The sequence below is a fragment of the Taeniopygia guttata genome, chromosome 4 (genome assembly GCF_048771995.1).
Source record: "Taeniopygia guttata chromosome 4, bTaeGut7.mat, whole genome shotgun sequence".
Lineage (NCBI taxonomy): Eukaryota > Metazoa > Chordata > Aves > Passeriformes > Estrildidae > Taeniopygia > Taeniopygia guttata.
Window position 1 is genome coordinate 57,731,057 of NC_133028.1, and position 19,303 is coordinate 57,750,359.

Sequence of the window (19,303 nt, forward strand, 5' to 3'; positions counted from 1 at the left end):
CCTCCTTCTCCTCCTCCTTCTCCTTCCCTCATGGCCCCGGCAGAGCCGCAGCTCCCACCGTTCCCACCTGATCCCGCCGGGAGCACCCACAGCACAGCCGCCGCCGCAGCGGAGGGAGCGCAGTGCGCGCGCGCCGCCACGCCCGCTGCCCCTCCGGCGCCGGGGCCGCCCCTCACACGTTACCATGGGCGGGGCGGGAGCGCCGCGTCCCGGCTCCGCCGCTGTGGGAGCCAGCCTGGGCCGTGCTCGGTGCTGCGTATGGAACCCGAGTTTCCCGAGGTGGCCTCCTGGAAACGCTTCCCCGGGAGAACGATAGAGCGTAGTCCTAGTTTCAGATGCAGATGGCGCGCTGCCCGGGGCAGATAAAGGCCAGCAAGACCACGGTGTCGTGGCACTCCTTGTGTGGGAGCAATCCGTGGGCACAATCATTATTGGGGGTGGAATCCTTAGTGATCCTAAGCCGTCCTTAGTGAGGTGATGGGCTCCCGAAAGAGAATGACAGTTCTTCCCGATGGGAATGAAAGCACGTAGCCCCAGTGTTCCGGGTGCAGAAGACACGCTGCCCAGGGCAGGTAAAGGCTAGCAAGACCATTCTATCTTGGTACCTTTCGCGTTGTATCAATCCCCGGGCATATGCGAAACTGGAGCTGCCGAAACCACAGTCGTGAAAGGGAATGAAATACCCTTCCTTAAGAAGAGAAGCACCCGGTCTAGCTGTTGCTGCTGCCCGTCACCACCTACCCAGTAGAGGCAGAGGCCGGCGAGACCCTTCTGTCCTGGGACCGCGCCGTGCCGACCCGGGCGCTCCCCTCGGAGCGGGGCCGCCGCTCGCAGGGCGGCCTCGGGGAGCTTGGGGGCCCCAACCCGCCGCGGGAGGCTGCCCTCCCCACGCACGGCCGTGCTCTAGGTCGCAATGGTGAGGAGGGCCACTCTTCCGTCCCCTGCTGTCCCTGGCGAGGGCCGCCCATCCTTTCCTTCTCTCCCTCCCCTCCTCGCCGTGGCGTGCGCCCAGGCCCCGCCCCCCGGGCCCGACGGCCATCTTGGCCGGGTGGCGGCGGCGCGAGCACGTTGTGCGCGCGGGCCCGCGCGCGGGATCACCCACCGGACGCCGTTGTCACGCCGCGGCGTGAGGGCGCCGAGCGCGCTCCCGCCCCTCCTGTCCCCGGCCCCGCCGCGCCCCTCCTCCCCCCAAGCTCCCGGTAAGTAACGCCGGGGGAAATTCCCACCTTCGTGCGCGGGAATGGAGGCGGTGGGGAAGGGGCTCCGCTCCTTATGGCGTGCTGCCGGCCCGGCCGCCGCCGCTGGGCTCGGCCTGGGCGGCGGCCTCACCCGTACCGCCCTGGAAGTAGGGTCGGCTCGACCGCGTCTCGCCTGGGCCTCAGGGCCGGAGGCTCCCGGGGATCGGGGCTCGCTGCTGGCGTGGGCACGGCCCGGCCGGCACTGCCTGCGCACCCGGTACGTCATCCCCCACGCCTCGGGTTTTGTGCCAGCCGGGGTCAGGGAGCGCCGGCCCTGCTGCTGCTCCCGGCCGCGGGTATGGCTTCCCTGTGGATGCAGCGCGGGATCCTCGCCTGGCGGCGGTTGCCTGGCTCTGGGAAAGGGAACGCCGGCATTTTGCTCCTGTGAAAACGGGGAACTTCCTGCTTGGGGTGGGGGGGAAAGACCATATTTTGGCTTCTTTTGGGGGGAGCTGATACCCACGTGGGTGCTTGTGGGGCAGTGAGGAGATCAAGCCTTCTTGCAGGTGCGATAGGGTAGCGGAGTTAGGCCGTTTTCGACGAGGTATGTGTAAAAATAAAAGAAGAAGTCGGCAGGCTTTTCTTAAGGACCATGGTGGTGTTTCCTGCCTGGAATGCACTTGAATACTTCACTTGCAAGTTCCTGTGACACTTTTCAGGCCCTAATTTAAGTTTCCCTGCTGTGGTTCCTTCCATAAACTGCAGTCCTAACCAGGGGTCATGAAATACTTTCATTAGTTTCATTAGATTCCTAATTTATGGGTTCGTTCTCAAGCATTTCACTTCTTGTTAAGGGGAAATGTTAAAGATTGAGTGATAATTAATACTGCTCAGCACAAGCTAAACACACCCACTCATTGTGCAGCGTCAGTATAGTTGACCATATGCTTTCATGTTAACATATTTTCTTATGTCGTGTCTTATGAGTAACATGATTTAATACAGTAGGGAAATCTAGGGCATGTCTAAACTTTTTTTACATTGCCTCAGTTTCTAAAACAAATGTGAAAACCTTAAGCACATACTGGTTCTTGTATAATTTACTATTGTTTCTGCTTTGATACTTACAAATGTCGTGATCTCCCGTATGCAATTTGAAAATCTGTTTTACCTTTCATTTCCATTTTCTTTGGGTATTCTAGTTCTTGACTTTCTTGTTCTTGTTATGGTGTGACTGACTGTTAGTAGTCCATTAGCAGTGGAATTGGGAGGCAATTCTTGAGCTTGTTTTCAATGGCAGCTGGAAATGCTTCTCATCCTCACTTCTTTCCACAGCATTTCTCGCTGAGGTCTAATGCAGTGTAATTTTATAAAATGTTCACTGGTTTTGTGCAAAGTAACTAAAGCATGGTGCAATTCTGAACCCAGACCTTGCCTTCCCATCTTTCATTGAATGGTCTCTGGTTTTGTTTCAGTCTTCGTTTACTTTTAATGTTTAAATTTTTCTTTAAGCCTGAATAATTCAGCACAATTACAAATCCTTTTCAGTCATAATTGCCTTAACTTAGTAACTTAAAATTTAGCTCTAATGCCTGTGAACGAAATAAATATTAATGCAAGCACATTGCCCGTGTTCTACAGATTGTACATTGCTGTTGCCTTCTGTGACAGATAGCAAGGTCTGCATGTGGGCAACTTTTTTTTTTTTTTTGGTAATCTGTGTGTGTCAGGGTGTGCAGTAGCTATGTCAGACAGCCTAAGAAAGCTGACTTAGAATTTTTGTAATAACATATTTTGTGTCTTGTGTTTAGACATGTTTCATTTTTTGTATTAAATTACATAATTGAACATAATGGGCAGCTTTTGGCTTTAATAAACCATACTGACAGGGATTTTAGAATATTTTCTTTTTTCTCTAGCCAGCAGTTTTTAGTCATTCTCTCCTTCTTCACCTGTGTTGTCAGTGCATTCTGGGAAGATTTTCTGCTGCCGCACCATCATCGTTCAATAACTCAAAACAGCTCTTTACCCTAGTAGTTAGTAGCAAATTAATATTTTCATACTCTGTTTTTTATTCTGTTCTTCTTGATATGGAAAGGAGAAGCACAGTCATGAAGTCAAGTGCGTCTGAGTACCAGTTTCTCCTGCCCCTAAAGTGCTGACTGCACTACTCAGTTACTGGTGTGCTGTACTGTAACATTGTTGATCTGTGCTCAGTGTCCTAAGAGTTCTACATCTGTTCCTTGGAATCAGACCATCCTATTCCATATCTTAATTTAAATGCCACTCGGCTAACTGGATGAAAATATGTAACTTGAGTTCAGTCTGGTTTTGGACAGTTTGTTTATTTGTTTCTGAGTTCTAAGTAGGTGTTACTACTTTCTTTTGTGGACAGTTGTCATTGTAGATATCGGCACAGTCCTAGAAATATTGCAGAATTTCCAGGAGTCACAATTTTATTTTTTTTTTCTGCAAATGATTAAGACCACTAGAGAGTTTTGGATAAACGGGCACTTCTGTCATGTAGATGGGAGCAGAGTGGGAGGTGTGAGTGTCTTCATTCTGCTTCATTGCTTCTATTCCCCTCACCACCTACTCTAATAAATGCTTGGTGTACATAGTTAATTCACTGACCCCTTCAAAACTATTCACCACAGATTGGGCATTTTTGTGTAAGTTAGAATTAACTGTAAATTACATTCTAACTTGCAAGGGCATTTTCCCAAGTAAGTTAGAATTAGAAAAATACCCAAACACCAAAAATACCCAATTCTTTGGGCTGTTTCATTGCTTACCAAGCACAGTCTGATTCAGCAGTGAGTGTAAACTTCAGGCTGATTATCCCGCCAAGACTGTGGAAAGTTTGCTGAGGAACTTGGTAAGAATTGCTTGTTTCAAGCCATATTTGCCTTGGTGTTTGAGAGCAGCCCTGTCCCACTCTCCTGCTGTGGAGCTTCAGGCTAAACCCCAGCTGGAAGGCTGGGTGACTGAGGGGAAATGTCCAGGCTGCTCTTGGCACTGCTCAGCCAGCAGGAGCTTTGAGCAGGGTTTGAGGGGCTGGGGAGGGCAGCCTGCTGAGCCACATTAGGTTTTGTTCTGGGACAACCCACAGGACTGATCCGCTGCTGCCTACAGCAGTGGTGGAAGATCCACAGTGCTCTGTTTGCTCAGGCCTTGGAGAAAGGGCCATTTAGCACTTCCCTTGGAAAAACAGAGGGGGAATGATTCGCCCCCAAATACTCTTTGCACTGTAAACTGCAGGATTTTAGTGAAAGGCACTGGGATGTCTTCCCAAAGAATGTATCTTTATTTGAAGTAATGACAACATCCAGTATCCCTCCCCAAGAAAATGACTCTGACTAAAGCACCTTTACAGTCTTCAAAAATAAGGCTTTCAGTTTGTTGTTTTCTGATGTATTAAAGTGAGAACTGCAGACTCATTATTCCATGCCTCTTGGCCTGGTCTATAGATACAATTTTAATGTTCAGCCCTACTTTTGTCAGTCTGGTCTGACAATACAGAACTGTTTAATCACTTTTAATTGTTTTTCTTGTATTCAGTCATTTATTTGAAAATAATAGCTGTGTTAATAGGACTTTCTGGCTTAGGAAATTTAAAATAGTAAAGGAAAAAAAAAGAAATGTAAGTAGAAACTGCCAAAATATGGTTGGCAGTGTGACTAATAGTTGCATTCATTTATAGATGATGAAGACTATCTTTTGACATTAGTTTGAAAATACTTTGGGAACTGAATAAACGAATAAAACTACCAGTTTTTAAAGGAACCACTTAAAATATTTGTACCTATGGTAGTAAGAGATTTAAGGATGCAGTAAGATCTGCTTTTCTGACCTTTGCTGTCCATCTTCCAGATATTGCAGTAGAAGCTGGAGCATTCTTTCCAACTGAAGTTTATAGAAGGGTAGAGTTTAACATGACAAATGTGCCGTACACCCATTTTATTCTTGCTTCCTTCAGGAGTCTGCAAGTCACAACCTTTCTTCATCCAACAGCCATATGTAGTAAATCTAGTCTGTAAACCACTGCAGTATTCTTTGGTTTGGTGAAGCAAAGGTGAGCTGGACATCCAGAAAAAGCTTCCCTTAATTAGAAATGTTGGAATCCTTTGGATGCAGCTGCACCTTTGCACTGTGTGCAAACCTGAAGTATTTCCAGACTCCTTCCCAGTCATATCATTGAACTACTGATACTGCATTAAAATTACTTTGAACATACGTCTTCTGTAGGACTGCCATCCCTTTATTTAGTGAGATGGAAATGCTTTGTACATTATGGCATTTTACAAAAAAAAAAAAAAAAAAAACCAAAAAAACAAAAAACCAAAAGTTTGTGTTCTCTTAAAATCTTCCAAGAGCCTCATAATTCAGTTGTCTTTGTTGTTATTTTCAGTAATATGAGTGAATATAGTAAAGGAAATATAAATGTACTTTAAAACACATACCATCTTTTTTCATCTACCAAGATTTAAATTTAAAATTCTTTTCCCTTCCCTCCATTTGCTGCAGCTGTACAAAGACCCATTACAAGGCAGGACTTGTCAGTGTACATTACAAAGAGCTAAGGAGGGAAAGAGTGGCTTATAGAGAGGAATACAAGTTGTAATTCACTCCTTTGCATGCATTTATTTGTGATTTCAGGAATATTTAGTCTTCTTGTAATCCATAAAATTACAGGGTTTTTTAGGTTGGAAAAGACCTCCAAGATTATTGAGTCCAACCATTAACCCAGTACTGGCCTCTAACCTATGTCCCTGAGGACCACATCTACTTGTCTTTTAAATACCTCCCGGGATGGTGACTCAGCCACTTCCCTCAGCTGCCTGTTGCAATGCTTGTCCACTTTCAGCAAAGATAGTTTTCCTGACATCCAATCTAAACCTCCCCTGGTGAAATCTGAGGCTGTTTCCTCTTGTCCTGTGTTGTGTTGTTTAGAAGTAGAGCCGTATCCCCCACCTGGCTATACCCTCCTTTCAGACAGTTGTAGTGAGAAGGGCTCTCTTGATCCTCCCTTTCGGGACTAAACATCCACAGTTCCCCCAGCTGTTCCTCAGTCCCGTGCTCCAGACCCTTCCCCAGCTCCAGTGCCCTTCTCTGCCTCGCTCCAGCCCCTCAATGACTTCTTTAGTGAGGGGCCCAGAACAGGACACAGCACTTGAGGTGTGGCCCCGCCAAGTTCAGTGGGACAGTCCCTGCTCTGGTCTTGCTGGCCAGACTGTTGCTGTACCAGGCCAGGATGCCATTGGACTTCTTGGCCACCTGGACACAGCTGGCTCATGTTCAGTCACTGTCATCAGCCACCCCCAGGTCCTTTTCCACCAGGCAATTTTCCTGACACTCTTCCCCAGCCTGGGGCACTGCCTGGAGTGGTTATGACCCAAGGGCAGGACCCAGCACTTGGCCTTACTGATCCTCACAATCCCTGTGGATCTGGCTTGGCCAGATCCCTTTGCAGGGCCTTTCTATGTTCTTTATAAAAAGAATTCTACTTGTTTTTAGTGAAATCTACTATAGGCATTGATACCATATTGGGAAATGCAGAATGTAACTGTAGTTATGCAGATACTAATGAAACTCAAGATTAAAGAATCATGAATGTCTGCTTACATTGCCTGGTTTATTTTTTTATATGCAATTGCACATTTTCACTTTGAAAACTGGTTTTTTAATACAGAATATTGGCATACAGTTTGTAATGTATATTCTAATCATGTCCTTGGAGTAATAGTTGTAGTCACAATTTGACGGTGTGAACTAGGGTGCTTTATACAAGGCAACTTGTAAAACTAAAATTTGGAGCTGTGTAGATTCTAATGTTCTTGCTACAGTGTGCTTTTTTTGGTAACAAATGCTTTTTAAGGTAAATTACAATTTTATTTTTACACTGGAAAAATAGTAATGAAATAGAAAGATGATTATGTTAAAAATTTGTGCAGTTATCTACACATCAGTACCCTTGTTATTTGTATCCTTTACTTTGCTGTTTGTCACATTGCTTAAAGGAGGAAAAAAATAAAATAATTTTGCATTTTTCATCTCTGCACTCCACTAGCAGTAACTTAGGATACTTATGTCTTATGGTGTGTTTGGTTTTTTTTTGTTTGTTTTTTTCCTTTAAGGTCTGGAAGAGACTCCCACTACTCCTCCTTATAATTGGTGTATGTGTTTAACCCTAAATTGTGCATTATGGCAGACAAATTAACAAGAATTGCTATAGTCAACCATGACAAATGTAAGCCAAAGAAATGCCGTCAGGAATGCAAGAAGAGCTGTCCTGTGGTTCGAATGGGTAAGAGATAAAATGTAACAAAGTATTGAAGCAATTTGAGATCTTTAAATCAATTCTACTAGAAGAAATGAGCTTTTTATAACTGTTAGATTTTTGTGTATCATTCAAGCATTTTTTCATAAAGCCTTTAAAAATATCACTAACAGCATGAACAGTTCTTAGTAATAATGACACTTTTTATGAAAAGTGTCACCTTTGGATAATCTGAAGCTTCAGTGGACATTCATCAGTTACATGTTCCTTTGTGGAATTTAATAGGCAGGAATTCTGATTCACCAGAAATTTTACTGATGTTATTTTTTTTCACCAGGAAAACTTTGCATAGAAGTCACATCACAGAGCAAAATAGCATGGATTTCAGAAACACTTTGTATTGGTTGTGGTATTTGCATCAAGGTAAAAATTAAACTGCTTTATTTAAGGTGCTAGATTTTCCTTATTTTGCTATTATATTTAGTATTGCATACTGTAATTTCAAAAAGCAGTTTTCTTTCCTGGACTCACCAGACCAAGTTAACTTACTGTTTATAGAAAGTGAAGAACTGTGTCATTTGACTGAATTGTTTGGGTTGCTAGGTGTGGGTTTTATTTGTGGCTTTGTTTTTGCTTGGCTTTGTTTGGTTTTTTGTCTGCCCATGTCTATAGATAATTAGCAGTGGAAAGATGTTTTTTGTGAAAGGTGGAGAATATATGCCTTATTTGTATTGTAGACAGACCGTCTAAATTGCAGACTATAAATTTGAAAAATTTAGGATAGAACTTCTTTGGCAGGTTGACCATGTAAAGGAAATTTAGTAGAGGTCCATTTAAAATGTAAATGCACAGCTGGGTGCAGTACAAAACATAGGCTTTTGTTTATAAATTGTGTGCACTAATAATCTATAATTTATTTCAATTCCAGAAATGTCCTTTTGGAGCCTTGTCAATTGTTAACTTACCTAGCAACCTGGAGAAAGAAACAACACACAGATACTGTGCCAATGCCTTTAAACTTCACAGGTATTTTATTTTTCAAATATCAGAGACAAAAATCCAAGTTTTTGATGGGGTAAACATAGTGCACATCAAAGTGTTCTTGGTTCTTAGCCCAGTAGTTTCCTTTAGTAATGTTAATTACATTTTTCTTATTAAAAAGTATTATAATGAAATAAATTCACCTTGGGAATTATTTTACAGAGCCCCTATTTGAAAACAGACTACCCTTAAATATTTCTTTTGTATTTTTAAGGAATTTTATATGATTTAGTTCAGATATTTGCAAGTTAACAAAGGCTGCAATAATCAGAAGGTCTGAAAATGGGTTTGAAAGTGGTCAGTTTACTTGACCACTAAATGATGTGTGATGGCATAAATATAACACAATCTTATCAATGTTTTGTACAGGTTGCCTATCCCTCGTCCAGGTGAAGTACTGGGATTGGTTGGAACCAATGGTATTGGAAAATCAACTGCCTTGAAAATTTTAGCAGGAAAACAAAAGCCAAATCTTGGAAAATATGATGTATGTATCAGCAATAAAATGGGGTTAGCATTTTAGATAGCTATGTTTATATTTTTGGACTGAACATTTGTATCTGTGAACGTGATAGATTTGTGGGGATGTTGGCACTTTGTCTATTGACAGCCAGTGGCCTGCTCCACACAGGACCAATAGCAGAAGGTTATTGCTAGCAAAGGCTTTCTTGCGAATTGTGTATATATCTCAAGAAAGATAAGGGTACAAATTGGAATTGTAACCCACAAAAGATAAAAATCAGAGGTAGGTTTCGTGAAGTCACACTTAAGGGCTTGGGTTTTTTAATAGTAGTCTTTAAAAAATGTCAAGTTTTTCCCCCTGCATAATTTTTATCTATTCCCATCAGGGATTTCCATAGCCCAAGTATTGGAGTTCCTTCTAAGTTACCCTTGTTTTTATCTGAACAGCTCAAGTGTCTATGAGCACTTACTGTGTATCCTTGGGATCTCTTAGGCATTTTTATATTTGATTCTTTTGAGGAAGATTTCTTATAAAGTATGTTGTTACTGTAAGTTGTGGTTGAAGGCATTTTCCACTGTACACTTGAATACCGAGCACTGAAAAATCCTTAGTTTCTTCGTGTTCCTAATTACTTAAAAATAAGAGTTTCTGAGAACCAGACTTAAAACAACTTGTAATCTGCTGGTATTCATGGGAACTCATAATCCATTTTCCTATGTGTTTACTCCAAGTCAAACTGCAGCCAGTGAGCAAAATATTTTACAAGGGCTTCTTTACCTAGTACTACTCCAAAGAGTGAATACATGAGAGAAAATGCATAAATAATGACTATTAGGACTCCTCTTGGCCGTATTTCAGATTTTACTTTCTTTCTTTCAGACTGCATGTGGACAATTGCACATGCATGCTTTTGTCCTTCAAGAAGGACTTGTAAGAAGTGTGTTGACACTTACCTGAAAGAGTAATGTTTTAATAAGCTGTTCATTTCATGACTGCTACCTAAAGCTGAAAAAAAATAGTCATTTCCCAGCTACATTTTACATTCTCTTTCAAGTTTGGTTTATATTATTTTGTGGACTTCTTGTTTCAGGTGGTAGTATTACAGAAATAGCAAAACTTTTGAGTTTCTGAATGTGTACTTAATTGAATTACCATGCTTCCAAAATAAGACTTTGCTGTGAAGGAGCCATATCAGTATGACCACAGAAACACGTGATATGAATTGAATCTTCCATGTTGCTTCTGCTGTAAAACTGATGAAGCATCCTCTGTGTATTTGCTTGGTTTGGAAATATGACTGTGTCAGTCTGATTCCATACTGTTTATCATCAAAGTAATTAACTCAGCACCCCTCAGAGTAGTACAGTGTGCAAGGGGGTACTTTTTCCTGGGTGATTGCTCTGAAGGGTTCCTTTTATTTTTTGTCATTTTTCCTTTGGTTTTTTTTTTTTCCTGCTGTTTTCTTGAAATTGTTTGCTAGAAGCAGAGAAAATTACCAGATTTGTTGCATCCTCTGTGCTAGTTCGTGCTTTTATCATTCCAGTCCTTTTCCTTTGGATTAGCTGTATCAGATAGCTAGTAAGTGTGGTTACACTGATCCCATGCTGTCATTTTCCCCATGAAGTTGTTTCAGTTCAGTAGCTTCTTAACGGTGCACATTTAATTTTTTTTGAAGGCTAGTGAAACCTGGAAAAAGAAGGTCTCTAAACTTTGTTTTTAGAGTGATTTTGAAGATTTTTTTGGTGTGCTACCTTACAAGCATATTCTATTTGCCTTATTGATTGGAATGAAATTAGGGTTCCTTATTATGTTTTTAAACGGTGTAAGTAAACCCAGGCTTTAATTTTGTCACAGGATCCACCTGACTGGCAAGAAATTTTGACTTACTTCCGAGGATCTGAACTACAAAATTATTTTACCAAGATCCTGGAAGATGACCTTAAAGCTATCATTAAACCTCAGTACGTGGACCAGATCCCTAAAGCTGCAAAGGTGAGACATTTCATGAGTTAATAGAAAGCTGGGAGCTTCTTCTGTAGTACTTCTCATGTTTTTAAAGGTTTTATTTAGCAGCATAATTCAGAACGGTCTGAAAATTTTAATGTTGGTTGGGGTTTTTTATTATTTATCATGCAGGGAACAGTGGGATCAATTCTGGATAGGAAGGATGAAACTAAGACACAAACTGTTGTATGTCAGCAGCTTGGTAAGTAATTCTGTACAGTCAAATTTTTAAGCATTTGAGAAGTTCATATTTACTAAAACAATCAAGTTGCCATAATGAAATAGAACATGTAAGTCATACCAACCCAAAGAGAGAAAAAGTAAAGGTGCTTTAGTGTAAAAGCCCAGAGCATGCTGTAATATAAATAACACAAATAATACTTTCTGGTGGCAAATTAGTTGATACATTCTAGTTAACAGAATGTAATCCAGTTTCTGTTTCCTAGTAGAAAGTGTTTTTTTTAAAGCTGGAAAAATTCCATTTAGCATCTGCTGCACTTGCTTGCTCACAAGTGTGACAAAATCTGAGCATCCCCCTTTTTACACTGCACGTAAAAAATATTATCCTAATATACCACACTCCTCCCAAAAGCTTGTATGTATCTAATTTTAGTGGGAGTAACACTGACTTCTGAGATTAATACAATTAATAAGAACATCTGCATAGTCCAGCCCTAGTAATATTTTTAAGTGTTTTGTATTTAGTTGTTACTAAATTTAGTTGTTGCTAAATTCACAAATGGAATTCTCTTTAGTGGAACTGGGTAGTGAAGGTGGGGCTGCCATTGTGCCACCAAGAATATGGGCTTTGAGTCCCACTTAATTTATTAGTGACACAACCTGTTCTTGAAATGTGTTCATTAAGCTGCTTAGAAAATACCTGCTACACCCATCTCCTGTAAGGTCTGAGGGACTTGATTTTCCTGAAAATCAGAATTCTCCAGCCAAGTCTGACAAGAAGCACTTTCAGAACTGGTATAGTTTCTTTTTGGGGCCAGAAATCTTCACCAGCGTGGTGGAAAAAGAAATTGAAATGTAATTCTTCTGCATGATAGGAATCAGCCATGCAGCTAATGCTGCAGAGAAGCCATAGCTTGCTGTGACTTAATATTAGCAGTATGATACTGCTGCTGTATAAAGTGAAGGCTTATTCTCCTTCTGTTTTCTTTTCCTCTCTGTAGAATGTTTCCTATGTTTATACATGTTTCTGTAGGTAATAAAAATATGGATTGTTCTGTTGGTTATCATATTCCTAAAATTAATCACTTATTTGCAGACTTAACACACCTGAAAGAAAGAAATGTTGAGGACCTTTCAGGAGGAGAACTTCAGAGATTTGCTTGTGCAGTTGTTTGCATTCAGAAGGCTGATATGTATGTTTAATCTACTTCTGTTAATTTACATTGCTTCTAATAATCTGTCTCAGAATATGGTCCTCAAATTTACATTTATTCTTGACAATAATACTTTTGTTTGAAATATTGAAAAATATTTAATAATTATTAAATAATGTTTAAAAATTATTTTAAAAACAACTTTTGCCAACTCATCAGCTGAAAGCCATATTTATTCCATGTGTAATCTCTGGATTCTACATACTTTTATTTATCTGAGTGGAAATAACTGATTTCAGAAGCCAGTGTTAGATTTCAGCATTGCAACCTCATAATCCCTTTTTCCCACCTAAATATATCTTGTTGGACAGCACACCTCCCTCAGCCTCTCTGAATGAGAAAGGTACAGCTGCTTCCCCACCTCTTGGAACTTGAGTCCCTCCTCTCCTGTCCCGCAAGCAGGAAATTACTGTCTAATCTTTGTTGTGTCCTGACCCCTTGGGACCAAGAAAGCAAGATCAGAAAAGTTACAGGGTTTTGGTTTTTTTTGCTTTCATGAATTTTTGGTTGGTTGGTCTTGTTCTGCTTGGGCTGCTGTTTTTTATTTGGTTGATGTGAATTTCAAGTGGGTTTCCTTGTTCAATTTTCTCTTTTTGGAAAATGTCCTTCTTGCAATCTTCTAAAGTATTTTTGCACTTTTTAGTTCATGTTAAATTTAAGATAACTCAGAGTGAGTGCATGGGAATCCTAAATGCTGATTCTTGTAACTTGATAATTTGTCAGAACTTTTGGGAAAGTAATACTTAACTCACTTTCACATGACAGTTTACAAAGAATGAGGGCAGGACTGCACAATTCTCATTTTTTGTCTCCCTTTCTTAGCATAAATAATGATAAATTTTTTTCCATTTACTTAATTGTTGAAATGTTAATATTATGCTTGAATAAGTAGAAAGCTGGCATTCAATAAAACTTCACTCTTCCTTTTGGGATTAGCTTCATGTTTGATGAACCTTCCAGCTACTTGGATGTCAAGCAGCGCTTGAAGGCTGCCATTACTATTCGGTCCCTCATAAACCCTGACAGGTAAATGCAAGCTTCAGATGTTTTGCCAGACTGTAATAATGCATGACTGCTTACAGAGGGAAAAAACATCCAGTCCATCCCCTCAGAAATACTCACTTCTCAGTATGGTACACTAACAGATGTTTCAAATATTCCAAGTCAGTAATATTCTATTCTTTTGCATTTTGGAAACTTACTCCCTGTAGTTTCTTCTCCTGTTTCAAAATTTTGTAATAAGGATGGGAAAATACTGGTGGTTACTTTTCACCTGAATATTACTGTTTCATCCCTTTCTCACAAAGATTTTTATTTTCTTAAAAATGTGCTAAGTATTTTTCACTCAATCAACATCTTTCCACTTAATGTACATAAGGAAGCTGCCAGTTCGCACTGAAGATGGACTTTAAATTTATCATTCACGAGTTTATTGACAGTTTAAAAAATGCTTGTGAGAGATTTGAATTCACCTTTTTTAGTATAAAGTGAAGAAACCATATTAACTGAAAATCATATTGATAGCTCTTGTTTATGCAAAACTAGAGTAAGAAAAAAAGAAAAATGTTTTGCATTGAGGTAAAAAAGCATCTCTCTGGCTTTGTTTTTCAGGTACATTATTGTTGTAGAGCATGATCTAAGTGTGTTAGATTATCTCTCTGACTTTATCTGCTGCCTGTATGGTGTGCCAAGTGCTTATGGTGTTGTTACCATGCCTTTCAGTGTAAGAGAAGGTAATTCTTGCCGTATTTCTCTTTTTAAACATTCCCAAAAAACGCCAGTTGTCTGTTGTATAAACATATCCTCTTCCTGTTACAGTTCAGCAGTGAAAAAGCTGTTTGATTTTTTTGCAGAATTTCTGTGTTACATGATACTAAATTTGTAACTCGACCCAAAAACCTTAATTTTCACTTGCTATGGACATAATTTTGATACTTTCAGGTGTTTTGTAAACAGTGGAGTTACACAAAAGACCCTATAAGTAGTAGAGAAAGGGCAGGAGAGAGGTTGCACAGTACAGAGGTACGTAGGATTCAGCTGAATTGACCCCAGTTGTAGTACTGAGACTCAGGAAAATCTGGCTTTGGGAGAGTGGGCCCAACAGCAGGAGTTCCTTTTTACTTCACACACATCACTAACAGTGGATTTGCAGGAAGAGCTGCTCCACCCATTCTGTAGTTTAGTAAGGCTCTTCATTCAATTTGCAATGTGCAGACCTTAAAAGAGGTCTTGCTGCTTCTTTAAACATAGCATTTAAAATCCAGTGTTCTCATTATCTGAATGGAATTTACAGCCAGGAGTTGAAATTCATCTTGTTTTACTTTGTTACAGACCTCTTTTAATGATCTTTTTTCCTCCCATCCTAGGCATAAATATTTTCCTAGATGGCTATGTTCCAACAGAAAATCTAAGGTTTCGAGATGCATCTCTGGTATTTAAAGTAGCTGAGACAGCTAACGAAGAAGAGGTTAAAAAGATGTGTATGTACAAATATCCAGGAATGAAAAAAAAGATGGGAGAATTTGAACTATCCATTGTAGCTGGAGAATTCACTGATTCTGAAATTATGGTGATGTTAGGGGAAAATGGTAAGTGCAATTTATGTTGGAAACTGCTTCTCCAGCCCTGAATATGCTTCTAAAGCCCTTCTTCACTTTGGGAGCCAGGCTTCAAAATTACTGGTTTGAGTCAGGTTGAGCTGCTTGTTTTCTGGTGAAGGTGTCACAGCATGAGCCCCCTGACTAGGAAGAATGTGAAGTTAAAAGTGCCCCCATGTTTGTCACCTACTCTGTTTTAAAAACTTAGGTGGCAGTTTTAAGATGTCTCTTCCATTTGAAAAAGCAAGTAGTACCAAGTGCTGGAAGATAATACAGGAATTCTCAAAGCAGTCTAATTTTAAAATGTATTCTTTATTAAATAGTCTTAGTTGTTGTTGCATCAGTGACTTGTTAAAGGTCTAAATTAGTCAAAAGTGATTAATGTGTAACTTGTATTTTATTTTAGGAACTGGTAAAACAACATTTATCCGAATGCTTGCAGGAAGACTTACACCTGATGAAGGAGGTAATGTGTTACACCCAAGCTGAAACCTATTTTAAGGATACTGGAAATTCTCTTGTTTACACTATTAATTCTGTCTTTTTATAGGTGAGGTTCCAGTCCTAAATGTCAGCTACAAACCACAGAAAATCAGCCCTAAATCTACGGTACATTTCAGCCTTATTTATTAAATATCGTGTTTGCTACAAAACACACAGATAGAAATTCTTTTATGCCTATTTTATATCCGTATTTATTTTAGGTAGATTTTTATTATTCTGTTTCTGCTTGTTTCTTGTGGAGCATGAAACTGAATGGCAACATTTTCCTTTTGCTAGGGAAGTGTCCGTCAGTTGCTGCACGAGAAGATCAGAGATGCCTATACACACCCCCAGTTTGTAACTGATGTGATGAAACCTCTTCAGATAGAAAACATCATAGACCAGGAGGTATTAATTGCTTGAATCAACATCCTCATTGTCTTAACTCTCAACCTGTACCTGAACTAAGCATGGCCTTGTTTACCCCGCTACCAGGTTCAGACGCTGTCTGGTGGCGAGTTGCAGCGTGTGGCATTAGCTCTTTGTCTGGGTAAACCAGCAGATGTGTATCTGATTGATGAGCCCTCAGCATATCTGGACTCTGAACAGCGTCTGATGGCTGCCAGAGTCATTAAACGGTGAGTACACATGGTGGGTAAGGAACTGAAAATTGCAGTAGTATTACAGTGAGTTCACATTACTCTCTCTTCTTTTCTTCTTTCCCCTCATTTCAGTTTCATTCTCCATGCTAAAAAAACAGCTTTTGTGGTAGAACATGATTTTATCATGGCTACATATCTTGCTGATCGTGTGATTGTTTTTGATGGCATTCCTTCCAAGAACACACTGGCAAACAGGTAAGAGATTTGTTGGGATTACTAAGTAAGATTGTCACTCCTGCCTGTGAAAATTTAAGCTGCATCCAGGACTGTCCTGAGGGTTCTAACTTTTGTTTTGAATCATGGAAAAGAAAATGGCATTGATCCTCACTTACAGGCTGCCTAAAACCAGTGTTTGGGCAGGATTGAGGAACATAAACAAACCCTAAAAAACTAGACCTGGCCTTAAGCAACTGCATGATGGCTAAATAACAATCAGAAGAGATCAAGGAATGAAAAAAGTACCAACTGTAAACTATCCTTCAGAAAATAACTTTCAGATGCATTAAAACAAAGCAGTGTACTAATGGACCTGTATGCAGATGTAGTGAAGGGCAAGTCTTGACACCAGCATGCAGTGTGCATGGTTTTACTCTTTCAGAGCTGTCCCTTTTGATGTCTCCTTTTGTTCCTGTAAATAATTTCATTTAGATTAGAGACTTTTTAATGACCAGCCTTATTAGAAAACGGGCTTTTAGAACAGTGAGTACTTGGCACAATCTAGATGAAGTAAACACACTAGTCTGCCACGGCAATTCCCTGCTACCCTGGCTTTGGTAGTATTCCTTCCAAGAACACAACAGAAGTTGGAATTCAATAATCACAATCATTGAGAAAGTTATGTTATGATCTTTGTTAGATTTTGCTTATGGTGTAAGTGTTGGGTTTTTTTTTCCTTGAATGTAAATAAGTGTGCCAGCACACACACGTAGATACAAAATAAAAAGAAAGAAAAGGCCACAGCTGGAAGCCACAATGAGCTACTACTCTCATCTTTCAGCAGCATCTGAGATAGGGTTTGACTAAAAAAGTAGCATGTCTTGGTATGTCAAATACAGCTCACATTGGCATTTCCAGACCTGAGTGAGCTCAGAATGGAGATGAAAGTTGCCTATAATCATATGATATAAAGCTTCTGAAAATACAGTTAAAATATTCTTCTGTCTCAACAGTCCACAGACTCTTCTGGCTGGAATGAATAAGTTTTTATCTCAGCTTGAAATCACTTTTAGAAGAGACCCCAACAACTACAGACCAAGAATAAACAAACTCAATTCCATCAAGGTAAGTGAGGAGCACCTTTGCAGTACAGGCCAGGATTGTTTAATATGAAGCCAGATTTTAAAATATGGAACAAAATTAAGATTGACAGGGTGGTTTTGCTGTGCTGGAAAAACAGCTTGTGAAACTAGGAAGAGTAATAACAGAAGCAGAAAGAGTTTAGATAAGTGTCTTTTATTTCAGTTATGTTCAAGCCTGCTCAAGTCTGCCCAAGACTATTTCAAGTAATGGTGACCTTTTTTCTCTTCCAAGGATGTGGAACAAAAGAAGAGTGGAAACTACTTCTTCCTGGATGACTAAATATTGAATCCCGGCATCTTTTTAACTGGCATCTAGACATGCATATTGGAATCTAAACAGCTGTGATGAGATGGCTCAGATCAGGTTTTAGAACAATTAATCTTTCAGAGTTTATAATCTCTTGCTGCCTTTAACATCTGAGATAGTAGCAGTAAACATCCTAGTCTGAGTAAAACTGCCACTTTCTATATTTTGGTGACACAGCCCTATTTTCAGTGTAATAATTTCAATATAGACCACCATGAAATTGTGCAAATGGGTCTCCTGACTTTTCAAAATTTATGGGAGGTTTTCAATTCAATATATCCTACTCATGTACCAAGTACTGACTGAACTTCCTCATTTTAAAATAAATCTTTGAAGCTGTTTTCTGTATAAGAGGGAAGTTTACTGTCACGCTACAAGAGCAACTCCTCTTTTAAAAAGGTTGAGTCTCTCTGGCTGAGGGTTTAAACAATAAAATACCCACCTAATTTGTGACACTGCAGAATTTCTTCAATCACTAATTCAGAAGTGTATATATTTATATAATGTCACATACCCTTTTCTCACACTGAAGGTAGCTACACCTTTTTTTAGTCATCTGTCCCTGTGCATATTCTCAGACCTAGTGAGATGAAAATAATCAGTGAAATAATCCTAAAGAATATAAACATTTCCATCTATCCAACTCACTCTTCGGTAACGTTTTCATAAGGCTAAGATGCAGGAATTACTTTTTCCTAAAGTAAAAAGCTTTGACAAGCCTTACTGTGACAAAAAAAAACTTAAAGAAACCTTGTTAAAAACTTACTTCCCTATGCAATAAGGTCCTTCAAGGAACCAGAAGGAAAATTTAAAGGTTTCTGCTTACTTAAGCAGACATCTTAAAAAAAACTTTCAGCTATGTGTCTTGAAAGGAAGGATGTTTTCCATTCAACAATTCTCTGCCTTCACTGGCATGTGAAAAGTATGAGAAAACAAGGCTTTGTTCCTTGTTTATATTTTTGCCTCAGAAGCTACAGAAGGGAGTGGGGGTAATTTGTGTGGTTTTGCCATTCTGTGTGTTAGTAACATGGTTATTTCATAACCTTGGCAGTACTGAGCACTATATACACGCTGCCTCCCTCTGTCTTGTAACAGCAATGCACCTGTACTACACCAGCAGAGCGACTGGGACTCTCTAAGGAAGTGCAGGTATTGAGTACATCCCTACACAACTGCACTGGTCAGACAAAAACTTCCAAAGGCTGACTAAACTTGTTCTCCTCTGCACAGCTTAACTGCCTTTGGACTGGAGTTGTGCAGTCTTCTCTGGATCAGTTGTAAGAAGGATAAGGTAAAGATGTGGTTCAGCTGTGTGTCACAGCTGTTTATATGCTGAATGTTACATATATTAACAGGAGGATCTTGCAATTAGTCTAAAACATCTTGCCATAAGCCAGAGTTGGGCCAATCAGTCTACTACTACTCCTTCAGCAAGAGAGGAAACTAGACTTACTTGATCAGTATCACAGAAAACACACCTACACCTTCCAGTCCTTCACTGTCCTAGAGTAGCAAGGCAGTGCAGGCCCAGCTGAAAGAAGTTGTTTTTTAAACACAGATTGTAAAAGCACATTCCCCCCCCCCCCCCCCAGCCCA

At 40.2% G+C, this 19,303-nt stretch overlaps 2 protein-coding genes across 7 annotated transcripts in view; one reads left to right on the forward strand and one right to left on the reverse strand.

Annotated features, from left to right (window-relative positions):
- ANAPC10 (anaphase promoting complex subunit 10) overlaps positions 1-1,452 on the reverse strand; it is a 33,259-nt gene extending 31,807 nt beyond the window's left edge. Inside the window, exon 1 of one of the 5 annotated variants that reach the window (XM_030271857.4) lies at positions 1,227-1,452. Coding sequence is in view for 1 of the 5 variants with exons in the window: in XM_072928693.1 (XP_072784794.1) it covers positions 742-1,039 (298 nt within the window). In the remaining 4 variants the exon portion in view is untranslated. Of the gene's footprint in view, positions 1-67; positions 318-741; positions 1,040-1,226 lie in introns of those variants that run through there. The other 4 variants (XM_072928693.1, XM_030271859.4, XM_030271862.4 and 1 more) reach the window with 4 other exon arrangements.
- Positions 230-18,170, forward strand: ABCE1 (ATP binding cassette subfamily E member 1). Of its 2 annotated transcripts, none has more exons than XM_072928691.1 (18): positions 230-360; positions 7,314-7,485; positions 7,796-7,881; positions 8,387-8,484; positions 8,869-8,986; positions 10,817-10,954; positions 11,099-11,168; positions 12,243-12,339; positions 13,297-13,386; positions 13,972-14,093; positions 14,727-14,948; positions 15,364-15,423; positions 15,508-15,566; positions 15,738-15,848; positions 15,936-16,078; positions 16,175-16,297; positions 17,272-17,383; positions 17,633-18,170. In XM_072928691.1, exons 2-18 carry the CDS (start codon positions 7,383-7,385, stop codon positions 17,678-17,680), a joined length of 1,800 nt encoding a protein of 599 aa, XP_072784792.1. In that variant the 5' UTR covers positions 230-360; positions 7,314-7,382; the 3' UTR covers positions 17,681-18,170. The 2 variants fall into 2 exon arrangements, with proteins under 2 accessions (XP_072784792.1, XP_030127716.1); XM_030271856.4 differs by lacking the exon at positions 230-360 and adding an exon at positions 1,023-1,199 and having other exon boundaries at positions 7,316-7,485.
- Positions 18,171-19,303: the final 1,133 nt, after the last annotated feature.

Coding starts and splice junctions, on each gene's coding strand:
- ABCE1 (XM_072928691.1), top strand. CDS start 7,383: ATGGCAGACAAATTAACAAGAATTGCTATAGTCAACCATGACAAATGT. Junction 7,486..7,795: donor CTGTCCTGTGGTTCGAATGG/GTAAGAGATAAA, acceptor TTTTTTCACCAG/GAAAACTTTGCATAGAAGTC. Junction 13,387..13,971: donor TCCCTCATAAACCCTGACAG/GTAAATGCAAGC, acceptor TTTGTTTTTCAG/GTACATTATTGTTGTAGAGC.